This window comes from Camelus bactrianus, chromosome 29 (genome assembly GCF_048773025.1).
Source record: "Camelus bactrianus isolate YW-2024 breed Bactrian camel chromosome 29, ASM4877302v1, whole genome shotgun sequence".
Taxonomy (NCBI): Eukaryota; Metazoa; Chordata; class Mammalia; order Artiodactyla; family Camelidae; genus Camelus; species Camelus bactrianus.
In genome coordinates this window covers 23,152,970-23,167,357 of record NC_133567.1, presented here as the reverse complement: position 1 = coordinate 23,167,357, position 14,388 = coordinate 23,152,970, and the positions used below count along the sequence as shown (strand labels likewise).

The 14,388-nt window shown below is 41.1% G+C and overlaps 1 protein-coding gene across 2 annotated transcripts in view; it reads right to left on the bottom strand.

The window, feature by feature from the left end:
- CPNE3 (copine 3) overlaps positions 1-9,621 on the bottom strand; it is a 35,701-nt gene extending 26,080 nt beyond the window's left edge. Inside the window, exons 1-4 of one of the 2 annotated variants that reach the window (XM_010952019.3) lie at positions 9,463-9,621; positions 2,498-2,637; positions 2,041-2,220; positions 390-464 (exon numbers count right to left, since the gene is read on the bottom strand). In XM_010952019.3, the coding sequence (XP_010950321.1) occupies positions 390-464; positions 2,041-2,220; positions 2,498-2,629 (387 nt within the window). In that variant the 5' untranslated portion in view covers positions 2,630-2,637; positions 9,463-9,621. Of the gene's footprint in view, positions 1-389; positions 465-2,040; positions 2,221-2,497; positions 2,638-7,856; positions 9,430-9,462 lie in introns of those variants that run through there. The other variant, XM_010952025.3, reaches the window with a different exon arrangement.
- Between the last annotated feature and the right edge of the window lie 4,767 nt (positions 9,622-14,388).

Sequence of the window (14,388 nt, the reverse complement as noted above, 5' to 3'; positions counted from 1 at the left end):
ATGGAAAGTTTCTGTCGTGCTGAGGGGACCAGGTTTGACTTGTAGAGGTCCAAACTGATCCATTCAGACTATTACGCAGTTTCTTTCTATCTTGCGAAGTGATGCTTCCATGGGGGAAAGAGTTGGGGCAGGCGAGCGTCGCCGAAGTGCTCCTGACTCCATGGGCAAATTAAAAAACCTCAAAGAAGGGATTCTCATACTGCATTTTTCTTTCTTTCCGGCACAACACAGTTCCCGTTAGTGATCACTACAGGGCAAGGGTGGATGGAGGGCAACATTCAGGATCAAGTGATAGAGCAAGACTGTTGAGTATCTTCTCACAGGTACAGTGTCTGCATGTCCTATTACACTAAACCGTTGGAGGCAAATGACAAGCATCTTATCCTCACCGTGATGCTTCCTTTTCCTGCAGGTCTGCCATTTTTAAGCACCAGTGGTCGAGTTAGCTTCTTACTGGAAACAATCTGTTAAAATTCAAAAGTGAGACAAAGAGCTATTTCACTTCAACAGGTGAACATCTAAATTGAATGGTTTCAAAAAAGAGTTGAGTATAAAGTTCACTTGACAGTCATTAGAAATGGAAACATTAAATTCACTCCTTAAAGATTTACAAATTATAGGGGGGTGGGAATAGCTCAGTGGTAGAGTGCATGCTTAGCATGCACGAGGTCCCGGGCTCAATCTCCAGTACCTCCATTAAAAAATAAAGGAAAAACAAAGTTTAAGAGAAAAAAAAAAAAAAAAAGATTTAGAGATTATAAAATGCATCTACACGTTTAAAACCCACTGGAAAAGATATCCAAGGAGCCAGTCCTGGCAGATACAATCTCCCCATCCCTGGTCGTTTTGTCAACTACTTCAAAGTTTAACTTCTTCCTTGTAATGAAAAAAGAGGATCAGGTTCTCATCACATACACAAATCATGGAGCTGAAACTCCTGTAGGTTAAAGGTGGGCCTGAGAATACTCAATAAATGGGGTTCAATTCGTCAACTGACACATAACTTTAATATATAACCCCCACAAAATATCACTTTGATTAAAATAATGTAGTAGACCTAGGTACTCTCAAGCAGATATATTTCTCAAGTTCTTTATAATTTTAGATACACTGTGATTTTTTTTTCCCCAAAAATACTTTTTTAATTTTCTCTCTGATACTATTTACCAAAGTTTGAGAAAACTGATCAGCTCTATGTTGTCCTTGAGACATTGGAAATACCATGAGCTCCAAGAACTTCAACACTGAAAAATAAACTCATAAAAGACAAATCTGGGGGGAAAAATGTTACCCATGGGGGAAAAAAAAAAGACTCCTCTCTCCTGAAACCTTCCCCATTCTATTACAAATGGTCCTGATTTCTCCTTAGAAGTCAAACTCTGAGCTAGGAGCACGATGTTGGGCCCACAGACACACCCATGCTCTGACCCAACCTGTCATATACTGGAAAGGCAGATAATTTAGCAACTACAGCAAGATATGGTGAGTGTCGAGGCAGAAGCGAAGGAGGGACCAAGCGAGCACAAGGACGAGATCCAAACTACTCCAGGGCATCAGGGAAGGCTTGCTAGGGGCAGTCAGGTCTACGCCTAGGGCTAGCGGGGGAGCAAGCTAGGTAAAGGAATGCTGTTGGGACTTGGCGGGTCAAGAGGCACCAGTCATGCTAGTTAGAACGTCAGAAAGGTTGCTGTGCCTTTGACAGCAATTATGACTTAAACATAGAAACAACACTGTACTGAAACCTGTAAACAACAGCAGACAAAGCCTAGAGCAATGGTACTATTTACTGAAATGACGAATGAAATACGCTTAACGGGAAAGAATTAATAGACTTTGCCAAAAAACACGTTCCCTACCCTTATAAAAAGTAAGATAAATTCTACACTGTTCAAGGCAACCATACTAACATGGGAACTCAGGCTTTAAAGTGATTCCATGCTTTTCAACTTTAAAAATTAAACCAATGAGCACTTATTAAAGACACCCAATTCTTTGGTTCACATTTAGACAAAACATAGGACAGCTGCCAGTTAAACTCACCTGTCCAAGGGTGCATTCACATTCTCCTAAGAAGTCGTCATCGCTCAGCTCGATGGTTTTGTTGTCGATGTCATAAATTCCAAATTTCAACTTCTGAACCACTTCAAAGTAGTAATCGATAATAAACGTCTTGGAAAATTTGGGATTCAAGCAATTCTTAATCCTTTCTGTGCGGTCAACCTATACCCACCACCCCAAAACAAAAAAGTTTTTTTCAGATCAAAAGTGCACTTAGATTTCAACATCTTTATGTACCACATGTAACTAAATACAGGCATGAAAGCTAAAGGAAGTGTCTATATGTATATGAAAAACTCCACAAATTCAGGACAGACTTGCCCCCAGAACTGCATTAACAGATGAGATGGTTTTATTATTTTTAATATCTTTAATAAACTCTTCACCTTGTCAATAGAGCAATTCAGATTGCTTTTCACCTACAAGTATTTAATATTACCTCATACCACTGTTGACCGCTTGTATTCAAAAACAGCACGCATAGAGGGTCGGACTTTGACCCTACGTCTGCATCCAAAAGATTGTCACAGGAAATATTCAGCTCCACCTTTGTAACACACTGGGCAGCCATCTCTTGAGCTGTAAGAAAACCAAGGAGATGAGAGCCAGTGAACTGGTGCCTTTAAGAAGCCCAGGAATTCCTAATGAAACATCTGAACTCTTAAGACAAGCGGTCAGACCAGGATCACAGAAGGAACCTGCTAGAATAAGATTTTGTTATTGGGTGTCTCCTGGTGATTCAGAGGTCCGTGAGCCCAACCCAGTGATGCGGCTTCAGCCAGGTTCTCTGGCCGGGATAAAACTCATTTACTTACGTGACAATAAAATGCAGCTTTTAAGATGGGAAATAAGGCATACTCATCTTCTTCTCACTTTACTATAAATTCTACCGTTCAAGTAGAATTTTACTTTTCACTTAAAGGTAAATGTAGCATTCAGCTACAAAACAAAACAGATTAAACCACAACCTTAATTTTATGGATGTTCATTTGACAAGATATCGAGTGAGCTATTTGCTATCTTCACGGAATTTTGGCTAAGATCCAAACCCGGGGAATGAAAGATCCCAAACACCCCCTTCTCTCCTCACCCCATCCCCCCACATTATACATCAGTGGTTCTCAATCTTGGCTGCTAAGCTTGAGCTCTACCCCTACACACCTTTAAGGCAGCACATTAGATTGTAAATGACGTTAGGCTAAGGAAGCATTTTCTCCTCGCTAGAGAGTCCTGCGCGCGTGCGCGCGCGCTCTCGGGAAAAACTCACAGTAAAGAAAATTACACTGAGCTTGTCTGGTATTCAGAAGACAGCAACGTCCACATTTTTAATCCCTGCCATGGGATGCTAGAAGCAGGGATAGGGAATTGGTCAAGCACAAAAGCACAAAAACAAAAACAAACAAGCAAAAACAGAGAAAGGGGCATGCTTGCTTTTCAATGTGCAAAAGGGACCAACAGGAAGGGTCACTGGCTCAGGAGTCAGAAACCCTGGACTGCAGCTCTGTGTCAGTCACACCACAAGTGCTGCAGCTTCTCAGTTTCTCTAGGAGTGCAGTCAATCACTTTAACTCCTAAAGCTTCTTCCAGGTAATGTTCTGTGACTAATTTAATTACAGTGAATATGGAACTTTAGTTTAGAAACTGGTACTAAAGGAGTAGGAGAAAAAAAAAAAAGTAAGGTCAGGCAGAAGATTTATAAGAACCAAAAAGAGAAATGAAAGGAAAAGGATAAAGTTTTCCAAAGCCAGCCTCCATCTCCCATTATCAAAAAGCTGTATCTGAAAAAACATACATTTATAATACTTTCCCACTTACGGAGCTACCTTTGCTTCATATTGTCACTCAATTCCCCGTCCCCAGATGACTTGAAAAAATAATTCACATCAGCAAACAAAACACGGGGCCCAGTCTCTTGGATACAAGCAGCATAATAAGGAAGTGAGTTTTACTACCAACCGGGGACTCTCACACTATTAAACTCTCAGCTCACAGCAGGGCAGCAAAGGGAATCAGCTTTTGAGCGCCACTTTTTTTTAATGAATTTCCAGAATTCTTCAATTATCCTGAGTAATATCTAAATAGTGATATGATTGCTGATACCTGAACACACAGAATCGTGGACAGCAGGAGGTAATAGTGAAGTGGTGACATTTGATCACTCCTACCTTATTTTTTCTGTGTGTGTGTAGAGGGGAGAGTAATTACATTTTTATTTATTTATTTAATGGCGGTACTTGAACCCAGGACCTCCTGCATGCTAGGCATGGACTCTACCACTGAGATATACCCTCCCCACGGGTCATTCTTACTTTAAACACAAGAAGTATGTGCATTTCACCCTGTCATTGCTACAAAGTGAGCAATCCACCAGAGCCCCTTCCTTGATTTCTCAAGAAGATTCCGAAGATATTTGGCCCTGCTCTATGAGTCACAGCAGGCTACAGAGATAAGTTTAACTTGTTTCAGGTTCCACTGCCTTACTGTACAGTAAATACAGTAATAGCACTATTAAACTGTATTTCAGTAAACACTGTATCCCTTGGCTACTGTACATACATTTAAGAAATGGCACTGATTGTATTTTCAAGCCTATCAAATGAACAGTTCATCGTAGGTGCACCAAAGTGAGGTGTTAATAAGTCAGCAGCAGTGACAGCTCAGGATTGCCTCACCTGTGGAAACAAGCATCTTGGCAAAGTTAGCCACAACGTGTACACCTCACCTACTAAGTGAATCATCTTTTACCAAAAACTACCTTGATAAAAAACAGAACCGGATCCCCCAGCACAAAGTTCCAGAATGCTCAATTGAAATTTTTTTTGAATTATAAAGACACAGTGAAGCTGCCGACCAGCTGTGCAGCAGGCAGCTGGATATTTTATTAAGGCTGAGACTGAAGGTTTGGGGTCTCACTCCCCTCAGAGCGTTTTTAATAACTTCCCACTTTCTGCAACTTCCCAGATGCTGGACCAGCAATCAGAACATATCGCCTGCCCCAGTTATCCAACTCTGCCCGGATCTGAAAGCACACTTCCTAAAACGTGGCTTCCTTCCTTGTCTTCGTGGCTGGGCACATCCCCGTGCTATCTAACTGGGCAAGACAGGCGTTTCACGGTTTAACACTATATGCTCCTCTCTAGTTCACGGTCAACGATGATAGGAAAATTCTTTCCACTTAAAGCAGCAACAACTACAACTACTTCGTCCTCAAGGTTTAAAAGTTTGTATGTTGGGAAAGGCCTGTTGAGATGTTTATACATTTCCTGATTTCACATACATTTCAGTTGTTTCTAACTTTCTGGCAAACTGCTTCATATTTCCCAATCATGAAGAGTTTAATAGTTCTATTCATTTACTCAACACTCATTCAATAAACGTTTATAAAACACCTACTGTGTGTCAGACACAATTCTAAGGGGTTGGGAGACAAGGATGAACAAAACAAACACCTGAGACAGACAATAAAAAAAGATAAATAAGTAAAAATAAACGGTATGCTAAGTGGTGGTCAAGTGCTAAGGAGATGCAAGAAATCCTGAAGGTGGGGTGCAACTTTAAATATTTCATAAACTTATCTTGACAACACCATTGAGAAATACTTGTGTTGATTTTCCATTCTTTTAAAAAAATCCTGACCCCTAAGCAGATTGTACATTGTTTTTTTTTTCTTATTAAATGCTTCTAGAGAAGACAAAAGCTTAAACTTGTGGTTTGGATAAGTCAGACTGTGTCTAACAAGCAGTGTGACCTGAAGCCGTGCTATAAAGACCCTGCGGGGATGGACATGACTTGGAAAGCTGGTTGGTTGGGTTAGCTTCTGGCATGGACAGTGATGGCTTGCGGCGTGTTCTTTCTCTGGACTGTGAAGGCAGTCTCTAAAGAAACTCTTTGCCCTTACGAGGTAATTTTCATATTTGCTTTCTGTTGAAATAACTGAAAAAGTTAAATCTCACAGCTGTTTACGTCTTATATAGAGAGTGTCATATGTACTCAAGTTGCGTATTTTTATAAAGTCAAATACCAAGAGAAGGGGGGCAGGGGAGACAAGTTGCTCCTTAAAGTTGCGGATCCCTATTTTAACATCATCTTAGGGTCTAGACGCAGGGTAAACTCAATGCTCAGAATACTGAAGTAGCCTGATGACAATGCATATTGCAACCACACTGTTGCTTTGGTAATTTTCAGCGGAACCAGACATAATACATCCACTTGGTAAGAGGACATTTCAAAATTATTTGCTAAAACAAATATGTAACTATTTCCTTCTATTTTTCATGGGGAAATTGTGTTAGTATGCTATCTATCTCATTTATATTGATAAATTTGACCACTGTATTGACTTTCAGGTCTTTTTAAAAATTAGGATTGCATACTCAAAAGCTGTTGTATATTAAAAGAATAAACTGTCTCTCCAAAAGAATCCCAATACCCTCCCCCTCAGCTTCCTCAAATATATTTAAACCAGCATAATTGACTTAACGTAGCTATTAGAATCTTGTCAAAATGCATACATAGTGATGATAACTTTGTAATGTAATGTATAGAAATATCAAACCTGGAACTAACAGAGTCAATTATAACTAACATAGATCAATTATACTTCCATTAAATAAATAAATACAGATGTCTGCATAATGTCTGCTTTTGATTATCATATCAGACACTTAAATAATGTAGTTAAATAAAATCTATGATACTTCACATTTGGAGGCTAATTTAAACCTCCTCCTCAGCCAACATCTCAATAATTCTTAACAAATATTCTACTTAATTGGACTTTAACCTGATGAGTAGTCCTTATAAGTGAGAACATGAAGGGATAATATTGGTGGGAAGGAAGGTCACCGGTAGGGTGAAGGTAATAATGGGTACATTAAAGGAATGGCCAAGTTTGGCCTCCTCAAACTTGTTGAGTGCCACCAGCGAAAGAGGCCTTAATCCTTGCTAAAAGATACACCTAAAAGATCAACCTTTTGATGAGCAGTGGTGGCTGATGACACATTTCTGAAGGTCAAAATGTTATTTAATTGTATTCACATCCAACACTGACTCTCTTGGTTGTGCTGACAGGCACACTTTCTAGCATAAAAAAATCACTGGCTAAAGAAAGCTTTGAAAAAAGAAAAAGAACCCTAACAATGGTAGGAAAAAGAGCACAGAAATAGACAAAAGAGAAAGGGGGCAAGGAAAACTATGTCAAAAGCTATACCAAGAATTGACAGGAGCAGGGGTGCAGCATGAACCGCGTACCTGAGCCAGTGCTACAAAGGAAATATTCCGGGCAATAGTGATAGCACTGCAAAGAGTATATAAGAAGGGGGAGGGGATAGCTCAGAAGAAAAGCGCGTGTTTAGAATGCATGATGTCCTGGGTTCAATCCTCAGTGCTTCCATTTAAAGATAAATAAATAAACAAACAAGCAAACAAACAAACCAACCTAATCCCCCCTTTCCCCCCCAAAAAAAACCAAAAAAATTTTTTTAAAGACTATATAAAAAGCTGTAATACTTAGGTTGCTTTAAATATATGTGGAAATGGTGATCATTGTATTTAAAGTGTTCACAGCTATAGATAAAATTGGGAGAGGTGTCCAGTCATTAAGCAATTCTCAAAAGGCAAAACAAAGCAATCTTTTGTTGCCCTCCTGCTGGAATCTCCTGTCCTTCTCCTTTCTTCAGGGCCTCCATCCGAGAGAAGAAATCCTGAAAGAGAACCACCCGTGCTTCCCTGTGGGGTTGGGCCAAGCACTGTCACGGGGAGAAAGCCTCGGCAGGGACGGTCCTGGCCCAGACACTCACCTCTTGGAAAGTCTTCAGCCCAGAGTGGGATGTATTTTTCCAATTCATCAGCTAAAAGAAACTGCCTTTTAAAAGATTCTCACAAAGGCAAAAAAGTGGCCCTGGGTACCACAGATTAATCTACCTGGTGTCCTTAAAATTGCCATCAGCCATATCATCTGTGCTCAGTTCTCCTTTCTTTTCTTATCCTTTCCTGCCTCCCCCCACCTATGCCTCTAGGCACACACAAGTTGTGTTTGGCTCTGGCTGGCAGCACTCAGAGCTGGAGTCCGCTGTCCCCAGTTAATGACAACAGAAGGATATATGCAGCTATATATAGCTTACCACCATGTGCCAGACACTCTGCTAAGTGTATCCCAAAAATGATCTTCTTTAACCTTCATAACAGCCCTATGACAGAGGAGGTATTTTATCTCCATCTGACAAATGCAGAAACAGGCCCTAAAAGGTTACGTCTCCTGCCCAAGGTCATCCAGCTGACAAATCTCAAAGTATAGATCTGAAATCTAGGTATCCATCTTCACCCAAAGAGTAATAATGTTCTTTACATTAAACCATTAAGTTTGTGTTCTGAAATCACAAAGACCTGAATTTCAACCCTAATGCTACCACTTACCAATTGTGCAATTTGGTAAATTACTCAATCTGAATTTCCAGAGTATGAAGTGGAACAGCAATACTACTAAAGTTGGTGCTCGTGAGCATTAAATGAGCGAACATGTGTAAAAATTGTCTGGCAGTGTCTGTGGGACGCTGTAAACAATACTCACTTGCACTCAATCCCCACCTTCCTTCTATCTGACTATCAGTTATAAAGGCAGCGACGAAAAGGTAACACCAAGGATGCGCAAAAACAGAGGATCTTTATCAAGCGCAGCGTCCAGGGTAAGTTTGCTCGTCTCCCGGAGGTTCTTGCTCTTCAAAAAGAGCACTTCCTCCACGCCCTTGGCTGTAGTGAGCCCCAAACACTAGACAGAATTCCGGAGCTGGAGCCCGAACAGGAGCTGTGGGATACGCCATCTCACAACCTCCTGCTTTACACCAAAATCAAGAATCACTTTTGTCCACCCCATTTAGCAGCTCCTCCTGGGACCATCGGCTACTCTGAAGGGCGCCCCGTTCCTCTGGGCATTCGCTTAATGCAGAGCGGGGAGCGTGACCCCGTCCCTCCCTCCGCTAGGAGCTGAGGCGATTTCGGGGCGTGACACCATCCCCCCGGGCTGCAGGCCCGGCCCCTCGCCAGGGGAGGCTGGAGGACCCCAGGCACCGTCCGCCCAGGTGCACGAGCCTCAGGCCCAGGAGGGGCCTCGAGGCCCGGAGCTGATTCCTGAACTCCCCAGCTCCCCCCGGAGGCTCTAGCCAACCTGGGCCGCGCCAGGACTTAGACCTGGCGTGCAGCGGCTCCAGAGGCCCCGCGCGCCGGGGCCGATCCCCGGGCCGCGCAGAGCCCGGGATGCACTTCCAGCGCTAGGGCCGGGCGGGCCCCGCCGCGCCGAGCCTGAGGGCCCGGTTCTCCGCGCCCTGACTCTCCTCCTCCCCCAGGGGATCGGTGGGTTGCAGGGGCCCTGCCACACCACGCCCGAAGCAGAGAAAGGTCCGCACTCACATCTCCGTCTCTAGGGTGGAAATCGCGCCGAAGCGGAGTCCAGGCAGGCAGAGCCCGGAGTCGTCCGCCGCTGGGGATTCGCAGGAACCTGGGGCGGATCCGGCAGGGGGGCGGGACTGTGATTAGAGGGGCGTGGCCGAGGACGGCCCCGCCCACCCGCCGCAGCCTTCTGGGAGCTCTCCACGCTGATCCGTTGTTACCTGTACAGGCTCCTTAGCAGAGCTCACTTGCTTACCGAAAACCCCAAATTGACTTCACGCATTGGAATAAGTTATTTTGGGGGCACCAAAATAAGTCCCTGGGGATAAAATAATTCATATTTCAGAAAATTTATGCTGCTCTCTGAACCGTGAAAGAATCAGCAGCAGCATGAAAGTACTGAAATGCTAACTCCTAACCATTCTTACTTAGAGCGCTTTCAATGTGCACACTACCAGTCTTTTGATAGTCTTAACTGCATTTCATTCTCAAAACTTTGTGACGTATTTAGTGCCATTATCCCCATTTTGTAAACGAGGAAAATTCGATTAATTTGATTTGACAGCTAAGTACTTGGCTACTTGCCCAAAGTCACAGATTCTAAGTAAACAAAGTGCCCCACATGACTGAGACGATGCTGCTTGTGATTCAGCAAACTACTATGAAAAACATTGCTGCATTTGATTGTTTGAAATTTAGAACTTATGCCCAAGAAAAAACAGGAAAAAAAAAATCAATAGGCAAACACATTGAGAAAAATATTTGCCACAAACCTGACATTCAGATAAAGGGTTAGTTAATATCTTAAAAATCTGATTTTTAAAAATAGAAAGTTGGCTAAGAATATTTTTTTAATTACAGAAGAAATGGAAAAAAATGAAACAAACGAAAAATATAGACTTTTCGAAGTAAAACTTTTAATCAAAAAATGCAAACTAAACACTTTAAAATAATTGTATTAGTGCAAGTGAAGATTCATTCATGTACTTACCCAACACCTCCTGAGTGTCTGTTACGCGCCAAGCACTGCTCTATACAGAGACTGGTGATAAACCAGTGACAGAGAGAAGCTTCTATCCCAGAGGGAGAACAAATAATAAGTTACTAAAAATGAACTTAAATGATTTCAGATAATTACTATGCCGTACACAGGAAATTAACACAACATTGTAAACTGACTTTACCTCAATTAAAAAAAAATTCAGATAGCCATAAGTTCAGTGAAAGGAAAATTAAAATGGAGTTGGTATTGCTAAGAGAGTTCTCTAAAATGCAGCCAGGAGCCCATCCAGGAACACATCTCAGCCCAGATGGACTGTTAACACCTGCCCAATGTTCCAGAAACTCAAGATACTGATCAGACTCTTACCCTAAAATCACTTGTGACAGCCTAGCGCTTAAGGAAAAATATCTCCTTTTCTGCATCAGAATCATCCATAATTCTCGACAGACAACTTTAACCACCTTGTGATTTCTACCTTTTAAGCCTCTGACTCTCTCTTCCCAGAAACATTCTTATGGTTTTCCTCAAATCTATATCTTCCAAATTGCAAGTTTTACATCCTCAAATAAAGCTCTTTGTTCACTGTAGCCTTGCTATTGATTATTGTTCAACAATTCAACAAGGAAAGCAATACAGGGTAAAGGGACAGAAAGGGCCTTGGGGAAGACAGGAACCCATTCAGACAAAGAAGGTCTCTCTAAGGTAGTGATACTTTATGTGAGACCTGAAAAATAAGAAAGAGCCAGTCATGCAAAAGATCTGAGGGCAGAGGAATGATAGGAGGGACAAAGGTAAGAACAGACCTAGCAAATCGCAGGGACAGAAATAATGCTTTTGTGGTCAGAGCAGAGTGGGGGAGGAAAGAGAAGTGTTTTGTTTTGTTTTTACTAAAGGTTGGTAAAAACAACCTTATTGTTTTGTTTTTGATTCTGCTTTTACATTAAAGCGAAGGTCCTCAGGCATCACTAATTTAGCTGCAAGTTTCAAATGTTCCAGAATACGCGGCATCAATACCCAACTTTCATGACCTTTTATAACATAAGGAGTAGAGACAATGAAACTGTCTTTTCATTACCCAATAAACAACCTCTCATTTAAATATATAGTACCACAGCTTGTCAATGTACTTAATTCTCCTTAAACATGGTCTAAATTCCATTCCACTGTTGTTCTTATTTATTCACCCATGTATTCAACATGTATTGAGAGCATATTATCTATCAGGTATAATAAGTTTCAAAAAGTAAAGAACAAATAAGTATGGAACCCAACGGCTGGTGGAGATTTTAACAGACGTTAAAATCAAAAAAAGAATAAATAAATAAATGAATAAACAAATAAACCAGGGAGGAGGGTATAGCTCAAGTGGTAGAGTGCATGCTTAGCATGCACGAGGTCCTAGGTTCAATCCCCATGTACCTCCATTAAAAAAAAAGAATAAATAAATAAATGAATAATGGATGTTGAAATGAATGAGATATTCATAAACAACTCTGCTGTTCTTCTACCTCACTGGCTGTTCTTTCTAATCTCTGAAACTGTTTGAGCCTCATATTCCTAGATCTCATACTGGAGTGCCCCCAGGGTTTAGTTCTTCACTTTTCTTTTTTGTATCTTCATCCACACCATTAGCTACCTCATATAGTCTTACAGCTTTGAAATCCATCTATATTCTGAAGGCTACTACACTTGTAAACCTTGAAACTCTAGATTCCAACTCCCTACTCTATACTCAGATGTTGTATTCGTTAACTTCTGCTCCATAACACATCATACCAAATTTAGTGGCTTACAACTAAGTAGTCATTTATTACATAGCTTCAGGAATTTCAGAGTGACTTAGTTGGGTGATTCTGGCTCAATGCCTCTCATGAGAGTTGCAGTCAGGTATTATAAGGATTGCAGTCATCTTACAGGCTGGAGGGTCCACTTCCAAGGGGGCTTACTCACATGCAACAGTGATGCTCTTTTTGGTAGGAGACCTCAGTTCCTCTCCATTTGCACCTTTTAATAGGGCTGCTTGAGCAACCTAATGGCATGGCTGCTGGCTTCCCCTAGGGCACAAAATCCAAGAGTTCAAGGCAGAAGCTCAATGAGTTTTATAATTTAGCTTCAAGAGTCGTACACCACCACCTTGGCAGCATTCTAATGGTCAAACAGACCAGCCTATATCTAACAGTAGGAGTAAATCCAAGAATTAAGAATTATGGGGAGCCATCTTGAAAACTGGCTACCACAGATGTCTAATAAGCAGTTCAAATCTAAATGTACCAATCCACCCTCCTGATCTCCCTCCCCAAATCTGTATCTCCCATGGTCTCCTCTATCTCAAGTAATAGCAAAGCTTCCTTCCAGTTGTTTGGGCCAAAACACTTGCAGACATTTTTCCTCTCTCATATCCCATCCCATCTGGTCTGGTCTGTCAGCTACTCCTGGCAGCTCTACTTCAAAATACATCCAGATTCTGACGACCCATATTTTCCAGCCAAGTTCAAGTCACCACTGTTTCTTTCTAGGTTATTGTAGCATCCTTCATTACTTGCTCCCTTTCTGTCTATTTTCAAGAGTCAGAAGGATTTAATTAAAATGTAAATTAGACTATGTCACACACAATTATACCAAAAAAAATACACAATTAAATAAAAAAAATCAAAGCCCTTACAATTGCCTATAAGGTCCTATATTCCTTGGTCTCCATCTCCTCTCTGATTTTATCTCTTAATAATCTCCTCCGTGCTCATCCATGTAGAGTGGACTTATGTTCATGGAAGATGCCACTTGCCTTCCCAGTTAAGGCCTGTGCACTTTCAGTTCTGTCTACATGCCAGGTCCCCAGATACATATGCTATATATCCCCTGGATGCTAGGCTCCTGGGTCGTTTCCCGGCTCATTTCCTCTTCCTTGGGTCTAATTCTATTCTATTCTAACTCTCCCTCAGTGAGTTCTTCTGTGGCCACCACCCTATTTAAAACTGCAATGCCTGCACAGCTTCCTGCTTTATCTCCCTTTCAGCATCTATCAGCATCTATCACATCATGTATCTTGCTTGCTATATTTCCTCAACTGGAATATACACTCCACTAAGAATTATTCATTTACATCTAGAAGAGCATGAGGCATGTTACAGATATGCAATAAATCTTTGTTTAATAAATGAAGAAACTGTGTCAGGCCCTGTTATAGGCAGAAATCAGATATGCTATTCAGTTTATAGTATAGCAAAGGCAGTCATTACTAATTCTTACCAACTTTACCTCCAAAATATACTTAGGATTGACACATAATCACAAATATAAACATGAAATTACAAAATGCATTTAGAGCCATAAAGGAATTGAAAGTGTATTTGGGAGAATCAAGAAAAGTTTCTCTAAGGAAGTGATATTTGGGCTGAGAGTTGAAAGATAAACAGGAATTAAGCAGGTAAGGAATTGTGGAGTGGAGTAGGGGATGGGGAAGGCTGCCAAGGTGGTGAAATAGGAATGAATCCTATCACGTAGGGACGTCTGAGAGGCTCATTGGAGGAAAGAAAAGGCACTGTGCCCGGAGCCGAGAGACAAATATTATGGACTTAAAGAGACTAGAGAGACATGACGATTAAATGCAATATATAATCAGAATTTGAACCGAGTTGGAGAAAAAACAGTTGATATAAAGGACAGCACTGTGACAATAAGCAAAATTTGTATACTAAATAAGCGTATTCTGTCGATTTCAATTTCCTGAAGTTGATCATTGTATTGGGACTAAATAAGGAACATCTTCGTTTCTAGGCATGAAGACTCATGATATCTGTAATCCACTCTGAAAAGATTCAACAACAGAAAATAATAATAGAAATATAACATATAATATATGTAAAGAAAGATAAAGCAAATGTGACAAAATGTTGATAATGGATGAATCTAGGTGAAGAACATATGGGATTTCCTGCAACTTTTCT